Source organism: Acartia tonsa, chromosome 3 (assembly GCF_053477335.1).
Source record: "Acartia tonsa isolate MP-2025a chromosome 3, ASM5347733v1, whole genome shotgun sequence".
Taxonomy (NCBI): Eukaryota; Metazoa; Arthropoda; class Copepoda; order Calanoida; family Acartiidae; genus Acartia; species Acartia tonsa.
The window spans coordinates 29,982,031-30,002,065 of record NC_137262.1 but is presented as its reverse complement, the minus strand read 5'-3'; the positions used below and the strand labels follow the sequence as shown (position 1 = coordinate 30,002,065).

Genomic DNA, 20,035 nt, shown 5'->3' with positions numbered 1-20,035 from the left:
TATAGGCTGCCAATCCTAAAAAATATTTTTTCGAGGGTCATGCTGTATATGAAAAGAACTTTATCCCAACCCAACCCTTTCAAATCCACAATATATTAATTACTTACCTAATCCAGACAGTATAATAGGAGATATGAGATCCCTGAGCTGCTTTCACTCCGTCGCCCGAGATGTCAAAAGTTATATGATCATCAACGGCCTGTTGTCCATTCAACCGTTTAAAGTCTGTGATGGCGTCTTGGAGGATCTCATAGGTAGGGAATCTGGAAAAAGAAATATATTTTTAACTAATAATAGCTTATAATATTGTTCTCAAGTTGTCGCAGGAAGCAATATACCAAAGAATGATCAAACTGATAATTAGAACACTTGAAAGTTTGTTGTTAAAAAAGGAGAAAAATCGACATGTTTAAAATGGACGTACGGAAATTCTGGTAATGATTATAGAAATGCTACGCTTTCTAAATCGTATATAAACATACCTGCACTCAATCAGTGAACCAGGAGCATTTGTAGGATTATATTTGTTTTCTTTGATTTCAACTTTGTATTTGGGTTTGAATAATGTATTATATGACGGAAATTTGAAAATACACGAGCGTTTCAGAATTGCCAGGATGATTCTAACTTTGTTGTGAGAGATGGGGTTGTCTAGAACACAAACGCTTCTGAAATCATTAACAATTTCTTTCTCAAGTTCTGTAAGATGTTTGAAGGGATCCCCGTCATGATCGCCATCAGGTTCGCCATCAGGTTCGTCATCAGGGTCATCGTCATCATCTGGGTCAAAATCATCTTCAGGTATATCAAACAATTCGACGTGTTCCCAGTCCTCGGCATCTTGAATGCTGTCATTGTCTGCATCATTATTATCGTTGGTATTATTGTTGTTAATATTGTCTACAACAATATTAATGTAGTTTGTTTCTTCAGGATTGTTATTTAATCGCTCCAAAACTTGGTTTGCGTAGCATTGATAACATATACTTTCGGTTTCCTTTGTGAAGTTGGTATTGCAGCCTGTACAAACTTTACCTAAAAAAATACGATGTTAAACATGGTGTTTTATAGTTATAAACCTTCCCGGGACCTATGTGAAGGTACCCTGTAAAGGAGAACCCAATCGGTTCAGCGGTTAGCAAGATCCTTTTGAACAGACACACAGACATCCTGTTACTTTAGTATAAGGATAATGCCGTAAAGAAAAACTAGTCAAATTAGAAAGTTAAAAAATTAAAAATTCCAGAAAAAGTAGATAAATGTATAGAGTGGGTGAAGGTGGGTTAGGTTAAGGGATCCCATGTAGAATATACACCCCTGGAACAAGGATATCTTGAGACAAACTTAACTAACGTTTGATCAAACCAATTGTTTGAAATTTAGATTGAAAGGAAAATAAAAAACAAAAATTGGGAGACAATGTTTGTGGGAATTTGGACAAACAAACAACAAACAGACAGACCGACATCGTTCTACTTTATATTACAGATATTGTAGGTTACCTTTTGACGATGCAGTTTCGTTCTCATATTCCACATCCATCAAATCATCCTGCTGTTCTTCTTCTAGTAATGGCTGACTGTCTTCACTTTGTGGAGGTTTCTTGCGCCATTTTCTGTTTCTCGTTGCATTACAGAAGAGTTTTCTTAAGGACCTCAGTTTATGCTGCAACTGGAAAAAGATTACATAATTAGTGAATTACTTATTTAAAATAATATAGGGGAGTTGTTATGGATCGTTATTTGGGCAAGCTACACGTGTCAATTGATTACAGTACATATGACTATACTGGTGTAAGAGCAAGCATGTTTATAGTGCGCTGACTGCAAGTGAAAAATAGAAATTAAAGTCGAGCATAGATTATACTTTAAGTACAGTAATGAAAAGTAAGGTCTCATCTTAAATATGTAGAAATAATTAGTTGTAAAAAGTCACCTGTACATTTTTCGTCTTATCTCCACTTCTTATACGCTTCAGTAGAGCTTTAGAGAGTGTACCAATCAAATTGTCTCCCATTGCAATAACGTCTAACAGGGGTGTATAGGTAACTCCTGAAATAAGAAGTATATGTTATAATCAGGGATGTATATTCTGCATGGGATCCCCTGCTCAGGGGGGGGGGGTGGAAATAAAAAATAAGTGGTTGGAGGAAAAAAAAATGTAAAAATTAAGAAAACTGAAAACATTTTTTCCATTTCCCCCCCCCCCCCTCCTTGGTGAAAAAAAACTAAAGAAATGTGTGGTAGGAGGGATAAAATAAATGAAGTATAGAGTTCTTTAAATATTTTTCTATTTCCCCCCCTACTTTTTCAGAAAAATCTAGGGGGGAAAAAAAATAAAAAAATTTGTAGCAGGGGAAAAAAAATAAATCTTGTGCAGAATATACACCCCTGGTTATAATAATAAGGTTATTACTTGTTTACATATAACGAAAGAAGGAGAAAGTAAAAAAGGGGGGGGGGGGAGTGACACTTTTTGAAACCAAAATTAAATGTCAAAGGAACTCACAAAATAAAGAGTTAGAGTTACAAACAAGAAAATACCCTTATTTATTCTTTGATTGTCTATAAAATTAATTAAACTTACCTATCAAAATTGTGATCCAATTATACATACGTCATCCAGCGTTGGTCTGACATTTTTTTACTTTGAAAAAAATAACTATATACAATATATACATAAAATTTTGTTTGTTCCAGTCCTGACCTGGATAATACCTATATAAATTTCCTGCCTTCCCTGAAAAGCCGACGAACGCATATATAATCGAGCCCCACTGGTCGTGACTTTTGCAGAATTCTGCAGTTGCATGGAGTTTTATTATAACAACAATGTTGAACCCAGAAAATTTGTTAATTTGCTATAAAATAAATAATAATAAATAATAAAAAACAACATAACAAAAATATCAAAAAACAAAAACAAAAAATAAAACATATCAATTAAGATCTCCTAGAGAGCTATAGCCAGAAGCTTAAAAAACTGTACACGTGCATACGTAATCGTCGGCTTTAGGGGTAAATAATGTTTATTAATGTTTATATGCAGGAAATTATATATCTGCACGACCAGTGGGGCTCGATCACTGTCACCATGGGTACTTAATTATAAAATATATGGGCGCTGCAATCAAAGAGAGGTTAACGTAAATGTTCTGAAAGAACAAATTGATGTTATCCTCTTAGGAAATACCCCCCCCCCCTAGAAAAACGGCCCCTGGCCTCTACCTAGCCGTATAACTTAACCTAGCCTAACCTAACCCAGCAATTTAGTTTGGGGGGGGGGGGATGGGGAGTTAAATAATACAAACAAAATTTTCTAAGAGGATAACGCCACAAATTACAATTAAAATTCGCTTTCAGCATGGATATCCGGAGGCTGGATGAAATCGCCGGCGGCGAGCTCGGCTTCTCCTAGCTTCTCCTTTCTCTTCCCTGAAAGGAAAGAACATTGAATTAAAAATGAGAAAACTAAAGCGTTTTTTAATGAAGAAACTCAAAGAATTCTGAAACATTTTTTGGTTAAAAACAATTTTTTCCCCTGCTACAAAAGACAACTAGCCATGAACAAGAGCATGTGATTTGAAGCAACTTCCATCATTGATCCACTTATTTCTTTTTTCCCCCTCCCCTCCCCCCCCCCCCGGAGCAGAATATACACCCCTGCAATAATTTCGTAGTTTTTACCTTGTTACTCTGGGTTTTATTTAGAAAAAAGGGCTGACGTTGGTGAGGAAAGGTGCACAGTCGGCTTCATGGTCAATGACACGTCTCTCGGTATCATCCAGGCGGGGTCTCTCGTTCTCGTAGAGATTCTCGGGCATAGGTTCAATCTTCTTTAAGTGTGTCTCTACCCAACCGTGATGGTATAAGAGTTTTACTATTTCAACAGCGTCATCAATGCCACATGATTCTTCTTGAACTCGAATATTTAGCTTGGAGAAGAGTCTCAACATCCTAACCATGAGGGCGTCCCATCTGTCATGCAGCTCGTGGTATTGGTATGGATCCATCCTAATTTGAGGAATGATTATTTTGTTTGTCTTGTTTATTTTTGGGAGGGGTGTGATTAATGTTTTTTAACTTTCCGGTATTTTATTTGTCCTTAAACAAGGGGGGGGGGGAGAAGGCCTGGAGCTCCGGAACCTGGAGGCCTATCCAAAAAATATTAAAACTTGGGAAAATTCATCATATAAGAATGATTTTATCCCTAATAACCTATACTCTCAGTCCAAAGATAAAGCCTATACTCCCTGTTTACGCAAATGTGTCAAAACTTCCCCCCCCCCCCCCCCCTATTTATTTAGAACAAATTTTGTAGCAGGAGAAAAAAAATAAATCTTATACAGCTAATATACACCCATACCTGTTATTATGATGTACGCGTACCCAGGTGATTAACTTGAATAGCCTGTTATTCAGAACTATCTGAAAAGGTAGAATATTTAAGAAATAAAAAATTACAAAATAAAAATAGCTCGTATTCATTCGAATCCGGTGGATAGGAACAGGTGTTCTCATTCATACGCCAAAAAACTAGGTAACTAGCATATCGTATTATATGCATGGTTTTCTACGAATATAAAAATCTAAAAGCATAAGATTAAAAACAGTTATTTTTAGCCAGTGCCTCCGGCACCTCTGGGCCAAAAAAGTAGTTTCATTCTTATAATTGTACTCCTATATTTGCGACAATCCGTTTATACTACGGTGCAAGACATATATTTATTAATTTTACATTTAAAAAAGTCCTGTATATTACGTAAGCTAAAAAGAGTCCCAAAAATGGGAGAAAAAACGAATACGAAGAATATTTTAGAAAGAATTTTCAATAATTAATGATAAAATTTGAATTATAAAACAGAATGATACATATTAACGTCTTAATTCACTGTAATTTCACTAAAAATGATTACTAAAATACAAAAATGCACCGTAGTCATATAGTCCAGTTGAATTATTGCGCCGATGGAAAGTTACGGTTGCCAACATACAGATTGAATAGGTGGCAAAACACTTTGCAAGACAGTTATATTTTTAATCGTAAAATTGCAACGAATAATAACATTTCATGAATTATATAAGTTATGCAGTTTTAATTAATTAACCGGTAAAATATTAAAATGATATTATATACATAAGGTGTTTTTTAAAGTTTGGCAACTTTGTCCAGCACGTTGATTTTATCATCTGAAAACAGGGTTACGAAAGTTAAATAAATGTAAATTTTTTTTAATGTGAATGTAATATATTTTTGGCAATGACTTAAATGAAATATCATCGATAAAATATAAAAAAATATATTGCAATGGATATAAAAGAAATATTTTTCAATATAAAGTTGTATACCTGTACAGAGCATGTGCATGAATGCCGCTATACCGATTGAAAACTATTGTAAACAATGAGTGTTATAGTTCAAGTCTCTTAGAGAAAATACGTGTTATATCCAAGTATGATTGACAGGAGATGGTCCATGTCACAAGATTTATATGAATGTCAGTTAAGAACTCCTAGAGAGCTATATATTCAGAAGTTTAAAAAAGTACCTTGCTATACTGGCATGATACTTGATGTTATGTCTACCAGTCTTGGCTGTTAGTGTTGATATATGGACCCTGCAATCAAAGAGATGATAGTCAGATGTTTAAAAAAGTACGTGTCCACCTTCAGTCTTGGCTGTTAGTATATGGACCCTGCAATCAAAGAGTGGTTTGCGTAAAAGTAAGTGTTTAAATAATTTTAATATAAAAACATTAATAATATAGGACCTTGAGCGTACGGTTTTAGGCTGCCTTCGATTAACGGTTTAAGTTTTACTAGCGGCTATGCCCCTTAGAAGCCTCTAGGGGCACTTAAAGTAGGAAGAGAAAAGTCGAGGCCTCATCCTATTTTTAATTTGAGTTTCAGCTATAGATTAAAATAAATAAAAAGCTTCGTTGTAAAAGAGAACAATATTAATATATATAATAGGATAATTGTTTTAAGCCTTTTTTAAACCTTTTTGATTTGATCTAAGAAACACTTTTTATCCTATTCTTAATATTAAATAATCCGGGTTTAATATATATGAATGTAAGAAATATTAATAAATTATATTTAAATTGAATATTGTTTTTCAGGTTCAGCAACACTGATTCATCAGAAATAACTATTTGGGCGCTGCAATTAAAGAAGGGCTCACTTAGTAGTAAGTTTTAAATAATGTAATAAAAAAATCAATATAATTTAGGACCTTACGCATGGTTTTAAGCTACTTCGATAAACTGTTTGTTTTATAATTTTTTAAACCTTTTTGATATATGATATAAGAACGACTTTTTATCCTATTCTTAATATTTAAAGTATTCTACTATTAATATATATAAATAATAATAGAAATATTAACAAATTATATTTCAATTAATATTGTTTTTCAGACTTAACCAGGAATCAGATTCGTGAGAAAATATATGGGCGCTGCAATTAGTGAATGGTTTACATAGAAGTAAGTGTTAAAATAATTTTAATAAGAACATGGATATTTTAGGCCATGTTATTAAGACTATCCTTTAACGAAACCTTTTTAATTCAACCTTGCTACGAAGCCTTGTGTGATACCGGTAGAGTGTTTGAGTTCTTAGGGAACCACACTAATTACATAATATTATCTTGAGTTAGACAGGTTTTATAAGCTGTAAACAGACTAATACAATTAGATATGTCATTATCTTTAAATTATATATTATAATTTATATAATAGCACCTTTGAAATAAGCTCATATTATATCCAACCTATATTCGCCCTTTAAGGTTTATGATTGTTTTAAGCGTAACGAAGTTTTATACCCTTAATAGAAAGATATTATAAGATGTGTTTTATGTAAAATAATATTAAAAATATATATAAATTATATTTCAATTAATATTCTTTTTCAGGTTTAGCTTCGCACACAGCTGGGTGTATTCTCTGATTATAAGCTGACCGCAATTCGACCGTGGAACATTTCTTAAGCACCAACATGAAGCTGTTGCCATCAGAAATTCATCCGTTAAAAGTAAGTGTTTAATTATTTGTAATAAAAGATAGTTGGAATAATCCTACACGCAACTACGGCAACACCTCGGCCCCAAAAGGTAGTTTCCATGTATACAAGCATAACAAATATGAAGTTAATATACACAGACACACATCGAACTACCTTTATGAAACTGTATACTAAATTATATTAACAATTAAGCTATTATTAAATTTATTAGATAGATATTAAACTGGTTAGACAAAAGTTAATACATAAAAATAATGTACTAGATAGGTAGCTATTTAAAATTAGATTTTACTACTTTATATTATTGAAACAGTACATTCAGGATATTATTAAAATCTAAACAGCATTACATTCATCCTCGTGCATGTTTACTTCGTGAAGAACAGCTGCCAGTTCGGCAGCCTGGGCAGCGGCGGGCAGCAGAGGGGAAGGACGGCAGCGATTAAGATGTGTAGTAATCCATCCATGTTGATATAACCTCTTACAAACCTCCCTCTGGATCTCGACATTGTCAGTTCTGGCTCTAATCTCTAGACTCTCTCTTAGTACTAACATACGACTATTTAATTCATACCATAACTCCAAATTCCCGTTATAAGACATTCTTAGTTTCTCTCAGTCTGGTTATGTATTGATAACTGAATTAAACTTTCTCTAATAAGCAGGCACATACACAAGCTGTATCTACTTTCTCCATGAAATTTTCCCAAAACCGTTAACTTTCCTTTTTGTAAGGCCTTTTTGATTTGTTAATCCTTTAATTGCTTAATTTAAAAATGAATATTCTTTTTCAGGATTTTGGAGTTGAACCAGTTTTGAAGTACGTGGAGCTTTGCAGTTCCATGGAGAACAACGAGAGTTCCATCTCAACATGTAACAGTCACAGATTATACAAAAAATTTCATTATTTATTATAACGACAATGTTGAACCGAGAAAATATGTTAAAATATGTTAGTCAGTTAAAATTAACAAATAATTTACAGAACGATACTAATAAGTTTTATTATGACGATCAATGTTGAACAGAGAATATTCTGTTAGTCAGTTAAAATTAACTTAAATAAAGCGTATTGATTACAATCAGTGTTTATTATGACGACAATGTTGACACCTAACATTCCACAGCTAAAATTCTAAAAAATATTGACTTTAACATATAAAGCGTATTGATTACAATCCGCCCAATCGGTGTTTATTAATTAAGTTCTACTCGAGAGCTCCAAACATTCCACAAGCTAAAATTCTAAAAAATGTTATTTACAGAAACGATACTAGTAAGTTTTGTAGTTTCAGTATTGACCTGGATAATATCTATATGACCTGTTATGTTATAATATGAAATAAATTCTAAATAAAATCATTATCATCATTATATTTTATTTGCGATTTTTATCATTAAGTAGAAGGATGTTTGTTTGGAAAAATCTGGACTTAGCCTAAAAATTTACCTAAAAATATTGACAAGAATTTAATTAACAAGTAAGAATGGAAAAACCTACCTTAAATACTGGAGATCTTGAGGCAAGTATAAACTTGTGCACTTTTAATTTGGAGGTACTAGTTTCTATCAAACAATCAGTAAACTCTGGATCCTCAAAACAATTCTCCAGGTCACCAGAGAGACAGGATACTGCACTTTCAGGTCCAGGTTTTATAACTTCCAGCCAAATAGTCAGAGTACCTCCAGGTAGGAGACTTGCCTGATTGTTCTTCAGTACATTAATCTCCATAAAAGCAGCATTACAATTTACCTCTCCAGGTGGCACTGTTATCAATCGACATTTAGGCATCAGTAGTAGACTGTTGTTATCTTGGATGCCAATCTTTTGTAGTTTCAGTATTGACCTGGATAATATCTATATGACCTGTTATGTTATAATATGAAATAAATTCTAAATAAAATCATTATCATCATATTTTATTAATTTCATATTCCATATAACGAAAGCAAATAGTGCTGAGTAAAAGGATGCTTTGTTTGGAAAGTATTAGGTCTGAATATTTCCTCATTATATTTTATTTGCGATGTTTATCATTAAGTAGAAGGATGTTTGTTTGGAAAAATCTGGACTTAGCCAAAAAATTTACCTTGTCAATTTTTACCAAAAAGTTGGTCAAATTTTACCAAGTTTTTTTTTTTGGCAGAGTCCAAAAATCTGGACTTAGCCTAAAAATTTACCTTGTCAATTTTTACCAAAAAGTTGGTCAAATTTTACCAAGTTTTTTTTTTTGGCAAAGTCCAAAAATTTGGACTTAGCCTAAAAATTTACCTTGTCAATTTTTACCAAAAAGTTGGTCAAATTTTACCAAGTTTTTTTTTTTGGCAAAGTCCAAAAATTTGGACTTAGCCTAAAAATTTACCTTGTCAATTTTTACCAAAAAGTTGGTCAAATTTTACCAAGTTTTTTTTTTTGGCAAAGTCCAAAAATTTGGACTTAGCCTAAAAATTTACCTTGTCAATTTTTACCAAAAAGTTGGTCAAATTTTACCAAGTTCATTTTTTTTGGCAAAGTCCAAAAATCTGGACTTAGCCTAAAAAAATACCTTGTCAAATTTTACCAACTTTTTGGTAAAAATTGACCAAATTGTGTTTTTTTGTCTAAGTCCGAAAATTCGGACTTAACCTGAAAAATAGAGTTGTAAAATTGACCACATTTTTGGTAAAACTTCCAAAAGTGGTAAAATTGAAAAAAAAAAAAAAAAATTTAAATTTAGGCTTCATTGTATAAAAGTCATTATTTTAAAGTACTACAACTGATTATGAAGAGCTGTTTTTTATTTAAAACACAAAAAACGGGTTTTTTTGTTTCGTCAAATTTTACAAAAAAAATGGTAAAATTTGACTAATTTTTTGGCTAAAATTTTTCCTGGTAAAATTTACCACGAAACTGGTATATTATACCAGGTTGACCAGCTTTACCACTTTTCTGGTAAAACGACTCTTTTTTTATGGTATTTCGTAGAACCTGGGTAGACCCTCTTATTGCACGACGATTGAAAGGAAAATTCTCATATTTTATACCCCTAATCAACTATTGACGGAAAAAAATGAGTTATTATAAAATTCTTTTTTTTTTTATAAAATAGCGGCTGCGTCCCAAGGCCTATGTAAAGCTTTCTTGAAATCAACAACTCATACAGTTAAGTAGTTTACGAGATCTTAATCTACAAATCAAAAAGCTTTACTAGCAAAAAAAGTTTAAAAGCAAATTATATTTTCTCCCTATTTTTCCCACTTGATTAAAAGATTTCAGATGGCGAGACGGAAATTTAGATTTAAAGGAAGCAAAGTATTAATTTAAAGATCAAATTTGAACTAAAATATAATTTTTATAGATAAACCAAGAACAAGAATGTTCATTAGTGGTGCAGCAACAATCATTAGAAAAAAACTAGAATAGAACTAAAACAACGATCTCCTCTATTCATCCCTCCTTTACCAGATCCCCTCCCATCCTACTGGATTTACCACCAGACCAATAAATGACAAGGAAAATATAAATCTGAATTGACGAAAATTTTTCTCCTGTCATAATATCGCGTGTATTATATATCCATTAGAATAGTTAACTGCTATACAGTAATATTAAAGCTTAGAAAGCTTAGATGTTCAGAAAGACACAATTTATAAAATAGCTTCGCTCTTGATAATAAAGATTGTCTATCAGAGTATCATCTAATTCACAAGAAGGTGTCAAATGTTTTCTCAAATCTAAATAAGAATATTAAAGAGTAGGTATGCATACAAAACTGTTATTTTGAGTTATTTTCGGAAAGGACAAATATGTTCACAAAATCAAGCACAAGTTAACAGCCATAAGTTAAAAAGGATATTGAAGACATTAAAAATTGTTTAGACGGACGGAAAGAAAAACCATATCTATATATATATAAGTATAAAGCAACTGCACAATTAAAAAATAACGTATATATTTAAAGATCTCATGTTATTTTTACCTATTACATAGGTTTATAAAATTATTATTATCAAGACAAAATGTATTGTTGTTGTAGAAAGTAATATTAGTTTGAAAACGAACACAAAACTTACTAACACGTCTTGTACACTTTTTTTGCTAAACTGTAAGATAACTGTTGTAAAAATATTAAATTGTTCATCTTGATAAAACTATGTTGGAGGATTAGCACACCTTCAGATAAAGTTATTTTAAGATTTATCATTTACTTAAATCTAAGAGAAATAAAAAGTAGTTGGCTGTATGACTTTTTTTGTATCCTTGGTTGTGTTACTTAAGATATATAATACGGCTTGATAGACAGGGGTATTGATCTTAATTAGTTGTACTAAAATTCGATTTTGCAATTATTTCTTTTTTCTTTATTGGTCTAATTTCTTTAAAATGTCACAAGATGGCTGCAGTTGCGTTACTAAGAATGTTATCATTTTACATAGAACATAAAAATAACCTAGCGTTTTTTCTTATGCATGAAAGAATTTAGATTAATGCCTAAAAAACAAGAAACTACCCATATTTGTATTTACAAGAATTTTTAGGCTAGAATTCTTCTATCAATTTTCTCAGAATTATAAAGATGTGGGTGTAAAGGGGGTGGGGGGAGTAATTCCTATATATGTTAGATGAGCTACATAAACTCCTCCCCCTTTATTTATTCTTATATAAAAGTATCAGGTTGTCTGTGAGTTTATCCTCCTTCTGTTCGTCTATTTGTACCATAAGATCTCCTTGTGGCCTCTAGAAGCAAAACATCAAAAGTGTACCACTAAAAAAGTCCATTCGAAAAAGTCGTTTAACAGGAAAACTGCTTACTATATGATAAAAATTAGTACTCCTTTTCAGGGATCTAAAGGGATAAGACAATGGCCGATAGATTGATGTCCATCCACAATGATGTGATGATACACAAAAATGACCCTTCTGTTGATGCCAACCAGTTGTTTAAACGTTCGGACACTCGACTTAATGTACCATCCAATTAAAATTCAAGTCCCTAAAGTTGTTCCGCCAACGAATAAGAGAACGTTATTATAAAACTTAGGAGACTCCCTCCCTGACTCCTTTTAACCTGAAAGGATATTTATAAAATATTAGGTGTTATTTAGTTGTGAGATAAGTGAAATTTGATGATATACTAAATTTTATTTCATGTGTGAGGGGAAATATGTAATCTTTGACCACGCATTATGCTTTAGTAGCGTAGCTACTCTCTACTTGTTTCATACATGTAATACTGTGTGATTCATCTTAGTAATTTTTGTTTATTCATTAAGATCTCGCTGAACACTGAACCGATTAGGTTCTCCATTTAAGTAAAGTTTTACATAAGACCACGGTTGGTTTTTGGCTATTTGTTTGCTTGTTTTAAGCTATCTTTCTGCCTCCTTCATCAGAAAGTAATGATATAGAAATCCCTATTATTCTATAGTTTATTAAATCCCCCACATAAGGACATAAAAATAAAATGAATAAAGTTCTTTAAAATTAATAAAAGCTAAGATAAACTTCTATGAACTCTTTTTATACTTGTTGAACCCTTTACCTCTAAACAAATTTACCTAGTGCTACATTTTAGGTTCAGGTTGTTCCTACAATACTGCAGTTTATTTTTGGATTGCTTTTCAGTTATTATGGTACCTGCTTAAATAATCTTTTTTTGGTTTCAATTACTTTTTCATGGATGTTTTCATAATTGGGTTTTCAACTATTTCATCCAAGTGGAAAAGGCACTTGTAACTAAAGCCGTATCCGATATCATAGTCAACTATAGGATATTAGGTTAAATAGCATTAAACAGACAGCTAACACTTTGATTACACAGACGTTTTTTCGAAGTCATAACATAACCCTACTCTCACAATTAATGTCACGTGCCAGACATAGCAGCAATGTACCATTTTCAACGTCTCTAGTATGATGCAGTGTGGACCAGACTCGAACTCAACACCTCCCCGACAGGAAGCACTTTTATTTTCTAAACTTTTTTTCATGTGTGATATCATATGAACACTCTATGAAATGGCTGTGTATGTAAAAAGTGCTCTGAATTCCAAAGTAAAAAAGTCGAACTAATTAGTGTTGTATGTTTGCGTGTGTATGCTCAAAAGAGTGCATACAAAACTTCAAAGGTATTGGAGAAAAAGCCTTTTTTGTCAATTTTCTTTATGCAAATCTTTTAGGTAAAAACCAGTGAAGTATGGGACATTGGTCTGTAAGTTACACTATTACCCAAAGTTTTATAACCATGTTATTTTTCCAGTAGACTAAAAAACTTTGCCTACTTTTATTAAATTTTGATTGGTTGGTTCAAAAGTAGTAGTGTCCAAACATTTCAACTATTAATTTTTTACATCCTCATTAGTGATTCTATCTTATTCCTTAAGATCCCTGATAGATTTAAGATAGTTGAGTATACATTATCTAGGTAAATCCATAATGTAGAAAAGTACACCTATTTAAAAGATGTAGATACTTATTTAGTTGATATACCTTTGAACAATTTGAATAGCTTTTGTTCATAATATATGTATTTAATTTTAATGTAGAATTTTTTTTGGAAAACTGTAATGTATTCACAATGTATGAACACTGGAATAATGTAATGGGGCTCTGATTTCTATTTTGCTATGTGAGTGTATATAAAATTGTATTCACAAACCTAGAATATTTTACCAACAACCAGCCAACCACAGAATTTAAATTAATCCTTTTTTTCACTATCTGTCTATCTTTTTATGTCTCTATTTTTCTGTTTATCATTTAAGCCTTCAAAGTCCTTCTTTCTTTTTTCTTTTGCTCTACCTTATCTTCATGATATTTTTGGTAGCGAAGCTACTCTATAATTTGAAATGTCCGTCTAAAACGTTTTGGGGGAAACGTGATTTTCTCGGCTCCTGTTCAAGACGCCCGAAATTTTCAGGGATTAAATAGAATAATATTCTTCATATTTTTACCAAGTTTCATTAAGATCCGTCAATTAATTCTGTTGCTAGATGGATTCCTAGATTTTTAAAGTTTTCTTCATTTTCTCGACTCCTATTCAAAATAGATGGCTGAAATTTTAGGGATTAAATACATTTAAATTCTGCAAACTTCTTTATCAATCTTTTCTTTCTTTACTTTCTCTCTGTCTGTCTGTCTCTCTTTCCCTCTCTCTCTGTCACCCTGTCTGTCTTTATGTCTGTCTGTCTGTCTCTCTCTCTCTGTCTCTCTATCATTCTTTAGGTATTGACTCTTCTCTAAATGTTTTCGTTTTCTGTCTTTATTAAAATCCATCTTGTACCATTTCTTTTTTCCTTTACATCTCTTTTTCTATTCCTATGCTCCAAATATCTCTTTTTCTCTCCCTTCCTCCCTTCCCTCTCTATCTCTAAAAAAAACTAGCTAACATGCAAATCTAATTCTTTTTCGGGCAAAGGTTGTGGATTTAGGGTTGAAATTTAGTCCAACTTTTTTCTTTTAACCTATAAAAAACACAGGGCTCGACAGTCGCACATTTTAGTTTGGCTGGCTACGACTTCAAATTTATGAGTGCGTAACATCTCTTTACGTATTTACTTTCCTCACTAACTCAATTTTTTGTATTCTTTAAAGCTCCAAGACCTGGGAGGGGATAACAAAAATAAAATCTCTCTATCCTTTTCTCTCTCATAAATCATAAATCATATAAATTATACATAAAATGCATCTACGCATATATTACTCTTTTTGGTCTAGTAATAAAAATGTATATTAGTATATTAAGACGGTCGGTTGATAATAATAAAAGGCAAAAATTTGGCCTACATATAAATATCTTTAAAAGGGTGATGGCAAGCAGCTGCAGAAGATTTTGTTATAAAAAGGCGGCTTTCTACGACTGCAACTGCCAAGCTTTGTATAAAAAATGTACTAATGTATTCTGTATACATTTATAAATAGTTGTAAAGCTGCAATTTGATGCCACACACATAAGCTTTTTTATATGTTATTTATCCAGCCTCCTCCCTTTCAACTGGGTGAACGAAATGACCAATAAATAAGTTCCATGTTAGCAACCTAAATTGACGAAATTTTTCCCCGTCATAATATTCACTTATATTCTATATCTATTATTGTGGATGATAGGCAAAGGGTCACATTTATACAGCTCATATAGGATTTAAAGTATTACAAAAAAAATACATTCTCGGACTACTTGGTATCCGTTCGCCACATTGTGGCATTCAACTTATAATAAAAGTGGCCATTGCTAAAAACCATTTCAAAGCCAATTTATCTGCTACTCACATCGACATATCAAACAATTTAGCGAATGAATAATAGAAACCTTTTTATGATATATCAATGACTAAATTATGTGTAAAAATGAATAAAGATAAAATAAATTTTTAAGTTAATTTACTTTCTTATTTATTCCTGTACTGTATGTGAAATCTTTCTCAGATGCAAACATTTTTGCAGACAATGTTATTTTAGTTTTGCAGTTCAAGTATATTTGTATTTAAAATATAAATGGTTTTATTATTACTTGGATATTTCACCAGATTATTATGTACTCTAAAAAATGTAACTTGTAGCTAGTTGAAATAACGATTCCTTCAATCTACCCACTTTACCACCCCTATCCAATTGGATAAAAGAACTTACTAATTATATATATATTATATCTATTTACATATAAATCAAGGACGGTCAAGTCTCTTCACAATGCAGCGGAATCAAATTGTTAAATAAAAGGTTTATTTTATATAGCATAAATATGAGGAAAATCTACAACTATGATATAATCGTTTAGAAATCTTAGGTATTAGTGTCTTTTCTCTCTTCAAATTTTATCATTGAAACTAAACATAGATATCTCAAAAAATCTAAAACATCAACACAACTTACAAACAATTAGTTGAAAATAATAAGAAAACTTTTTCCTGGGTTTAAGAGGAAATCTTTAATTTCCTAATAAACCAATACAGGAAACTTGGGTTTACACTAATTTCTTTAATTAAATGGCTTCAGCTAAACTAATACTCATTCATTAAATCAAATTATCAATACAAATTGATAATAACTACTTATACATCCTAAACCCTTTAAATTAATAGGTTTCCTTAACTGTTAAATACATGAATAAATCACTATGAATTGGAAGTTTTATTTTGAGGTCTTAGTTGGTAAATTAGTAAAACAACAAAAACTGAGAATCTTTTAAAATTTTTTTGTGTAAAATAGACAGAGCAACTGTGAAACTTCAATGATTCTTAAAATATTTATCCAGAATGCTTCAAAAATAAATGAATGTTATTGAATAACTATATCATGAGATTCCTATTTACATTTAGTAAAAAGTATACAATTATACAGCTATCTTCTCCATCGTTCAAATGATTTTCAAAAAATTTAAGTCCTACAAATGTAAATGATTCCTACCAAAACACAATATTCCATTCTTTTATCTCTCTCTGTAAAACCCAAATGTTTGTTTTGAAGGAAAGAAGTGTGTGTTACCACTCTCTCCCCAGCTAACCACAAGAATTTATCTTGGCAAATAATACAAATACCCAGCCCACAAGTATTTTTTTTATTCATCATTTTTATTTGATATAATCAGTCCAGTTTTCTTTTAAATGAATTAGTTACGTGCACAGGGTTTTGCCTTGGTTTAAAGGAAGTGTGTGACTCACGGCCGCCTTGACAATATTAGGGAGAGGGGGGGGGGGGAGGTTTTAAACCAGGGAAGGGTGTGTAGATAGGTGTAGGGGGTGTATCAATCCCTCCTAATTTTACCAGGGGGTTGGATTCCCTCATTTCTGCTCGCAATTTATTTGTCTTTCAGTATCATAACTCGGTATGCAAGGCGATTGCTAAATATTTATGTTTATAGAAAATCTAAAAATTGTTGATAAGAAAATCACGAAACCTCTTATTCCATAATTTCTTTCTCTCTTTAATTTTTGTATTTTAAATTAAATTTTTTGAAATTTAATACATTTTTTCAACGTATATCAGTCAAAATGTAATGTATAAAACCACACTATATTAAGATGTAAGTTTTTTTAAATCGGCTTTTTAACAGAACCATAATTCCAGATGGTATATATAAAGTTTTGCCCATATTTTAACTGGCATAGTTTCTTGATATCTTACCTTTATTAGTTTGTTTCAATTTAGTTGTATAGCTAATATATAATTTCAACCTATCCGTCCGTCTGTAATTATGAATTAGTTGATAGGCTTCTGGCTCTTTTCGAGCTTGTCATTCTAAATCATGCTTATTATATTTTTGAAATTTGCTTTCAAATAATTTAGAACTTCTTTTTTTAGAAATAGTTCTATATCATATTCAACTTCGTAAACTATGGAAAGGTATTTTTAGCTAGAAAGCATAAAAATAAAAATATGAGAAATGCACCACAACGCTTTTTCAAGAAAAAAACACAGAATGCGAGATTAAATGTTTATTGTTTATTATTAGAGAAAATAGTTAGACCAGTCTAAATATGCTTCATATAAAAGACAGTCTTTAGGTCTTGTATATTTTTCTGTTTATTGGTTGGCATTCTTCAACACCAAATAGCTCATTTAGAAAATTTGACAAAGCTTAAAGCTTAATTTGATGTTATATTACACATTTTGTCATTGAATGATTCGCCGCAATTACTAAATAATAATATACACACAGAGAAACCTCTCAGTATAAAAAAGAATATTTTTTTTAGATTATCTTCCAGCATTTTAAATGTGTATCATGAATTAATCAAATTATGTTGAAACCTCTATGATAACTCTATTGTGAGAAATAATGAACTGCGAATGAGTTTCTTTGAGTGCCAAAACCTCTTCTTTAAAAAAAATCGTGCCGCAATTTTGGAGCCGTAAAACTTTGACCTCCTCCCCAGTTTATCATCTTATGCCAGGCACATGGAATCATTAAGTTTTTAGAGGCCCAGCTACTCATTGAGTATCTTATATTTAATGCAAGATTTTCCTTTAAAATTGAAGGTTTTGGCCAAAAATCAATATTTTTAAAACTTTTGGTTTGTGTATTTGAAGCTTTCCTGTATAAAACACTGTTTGATGAAACCTTTAAGGTCAAATTTTTCAACCAACAATACCGTCATTACAACTTTATACTTAGGAGATTTTTGCTAATCCGACGAGAACTTGTGCTTTGATTTTTCTAACATTATCACTTTTTCAAATTTTACTCCATGAAGATCGTTTTAAAATAATAAAGATGCAAAATAACAAGAGCACGTTTTGGAACCAAATATTATTTTGGTATTATCCTTTAAATTTATTTTGGTTGATAACAAATATCCCCCTACAATTTAAAGGTGTATATATTTTAACCTAACCTACCACTTAAATGAAAAAAAGGAAATATAATTTTGCAAGTTAATTTATATTAATATAACGGTTAGCAGACGTACAAAGCATTTATAGAGTAGAACTCAAACCCTTTTCTAATTAACACAAAATTAAAAACACAAAATATAATTTTCTAATTTTATTGCAAATAACACACAATATGTTATTAATAATGTAACAAACAAAACAAAATAATAATTTCTGACTAAATTAGATAATTTCTATACAGGATAATTATACAGGTTTATAATTGCTGGTTTCTTTAATACTCAATTTACTCAAAGATTTATCATTTTTCCACGCAAGTTAAAAGATTTTTCACAAATGTTTCAGATTTTAAAAATCTTGGTAGAATTTTGTTTTGATTCTTGAGAAGAATGTTTATTATATGTGGATTTTAATCTAGGAGTTATAGCTGAATGAATTTTCTAGTTTTTGACTATCTGGCTGAAATTTCATATCTGATTTGAAAACATCTCTCGTGTCCCCTCTGTCCCCAGTAGGATGAAGGGGGTGTAGGGTGCATGGGGGGCAGACTTAACATTAATTTATATTTTTAGCCAGGGAACTTGAACTGATATAGATCTGAAAACACCAACGTCGAAGTTTCTGACTCTATAAGCTTTGCTTTCCAGGGGTGGAAGGTGGGACAGAGAAGGGCTTAGCACAGGATTTACATCACTTATTAATATCAAATTTTAATTCCTTCTTTCTCATAATGCTCTAAGATAGCATCACTAAGCTTAGCAACATTAATAATGATGTCGTTGAAAATGCAGATGTTGAGATTTGACTGTTACCAGAACTCAAAGCACTGGCGGTGATTGTTATATCGACAGATTCGTCGACTTCCCGTGGAAGGTAAACAATTTTACCCTCCCTGCTAATGCTGTCTGAAAACGGATTAATCCTGCGGCGGTTGGAGCTGTCAGTCTGAGGGAATGTTGGCACAGCCGCAGCGGCCGCATCGTGGATGTAGTTCTCCTCGCGACCAGGAACGCGGGCGTTCCAGTATTTGCTCCAGAATGCGGTTTGGGCCGTTTCAACTGCGGTGATTGCGGGAGCAGGGGTCGGCGGTTCGGATGTTGCCTCTTCTTTGGCGGCGTTTTCTGCAACACGGAAGATCATCTTCATGTTGTGGGATGAGCACCAACCGCCGACACGGCGGTGAATATCACGGCTGTTGCTGGTCGAAATAAAGTAGTAGTCCTTGCCGGGTCTGAACTCAAGTCCGCCTGGAGTTGGCGTGAAGCTACGGAAGGTGATGGTAAAATACATAAAGGTCTGTGGACGATTACAGATAGCCACAATCCTGGGACGTGGGTTGGTCACGCGACAAGAGTCAAACTCATCCTTGTCAACGCTGTAGATGATGTGCTTCTCAGTGTGACTGATGCCGGGCTTGTACACGGGGCATATCAGGTTGACTTGGTCATACTGAGTGGGGCCGTTGCCTTCGTTGACAACCACCAGCTTGGGCTGGTCAGCTGCCTCCATAGCGGCCATGGTCGTTGTGTTCCAATAGATGTTGGTCACTTTTTTGCAGTTGCATAGTTCTGTCTGCAAAGTCACTAGCACAATTGCTATTAATATAGAATAACTTAGGCTCATTTTGAGCATTTTATTGGATAATATGTGTGTATGTTTATGGCACTGTGGTCAATAGTAAACTGACTCCTGAG

The 20,035-nt window shown here is 32.3% G+C and overlaps 2 protein-coding genes and 1 long non-coding RNA gene across 6 annotated transcripts; 1 reads left to right on the top strand and 2 right to left on the bottom strand.

The window, feature by feature from the left end:
* Positions 1–1,757: 1,757 nt before the first annotated feature.
* Positions 1,758–5,626, bottom strand: LOC145313870 (uncharacterized). 4 transcript variants are annotated; one of them, XR_013877534.1, is made up of 3 exons: positions 4,366–4,520; positions 2,587–4,013; positions 1,758–2,051 (listed from the first exon to the last, which is right to left on the bottom strand). XR_013877534.1 is itself a non-coding variant. In XM_080153522.1 (3 exons), the coding sequence occupies exon 3, from the start codon at positions 4,010–4,012 to the stop codon at positions 3,707–3,709; it is 306 nt and encodes a 101-aa protein (XP_080009648.1). In that variant the 5' UTR covers position 4,013; positions 4,366–4,427; positions 5,549–5,626; the 3' UTR covers positions 1,758–3,706. The 4 variants fall into 4 exon arrangements, 3 of the variants coding, with proteins under 3 accessions (XP_080009648.1, XP_080009647.1, XP_080009646.1); XM_080153522.1 differs by adding an exon at positions 5,549–5,626 and having other exon boundaries at positions 1,758–4,013; positions 4,366–4,427; XM_080153521.1 differs by having other exon boundaries at positions 1,758–3,434; positions 3,687–4,013.
* LOC145313872 (uncharacterized) lies at positions 5,585–9,230 on the top strand. Its single transcript, XR_013877535.1, has 5 exons — positions 5,585–5,723; positions 6,122–6,189; positions 6,419–6,486; positions 6,918–7,036; positions 7,822–9,230. It is a non-coding gene; the product is annotated as an uncharacterized LOC145313872 (long non-coding RNA).
* Positions 9,231–18,479: 9,249 nt separating this feature from the next.
* LOC145313864 (ephrin-B1-like) lies at positions 18,480–20,019 on the bottom strand. The gene has a single exon (XM_080153515.1). The coding sequence runs from the start codon at positions 19,971–19,973 to the stop codon at positions 19,077–19,079; it is 897 nt and encodes a 298-aa protein (XP_080009641.1). The 5' UTR covers positions 19,974–20,019; the 3' UTR covers positions 18,480–19,076.
* Positions 20,020–20,035: the final 16 nt, after the last annotated feature.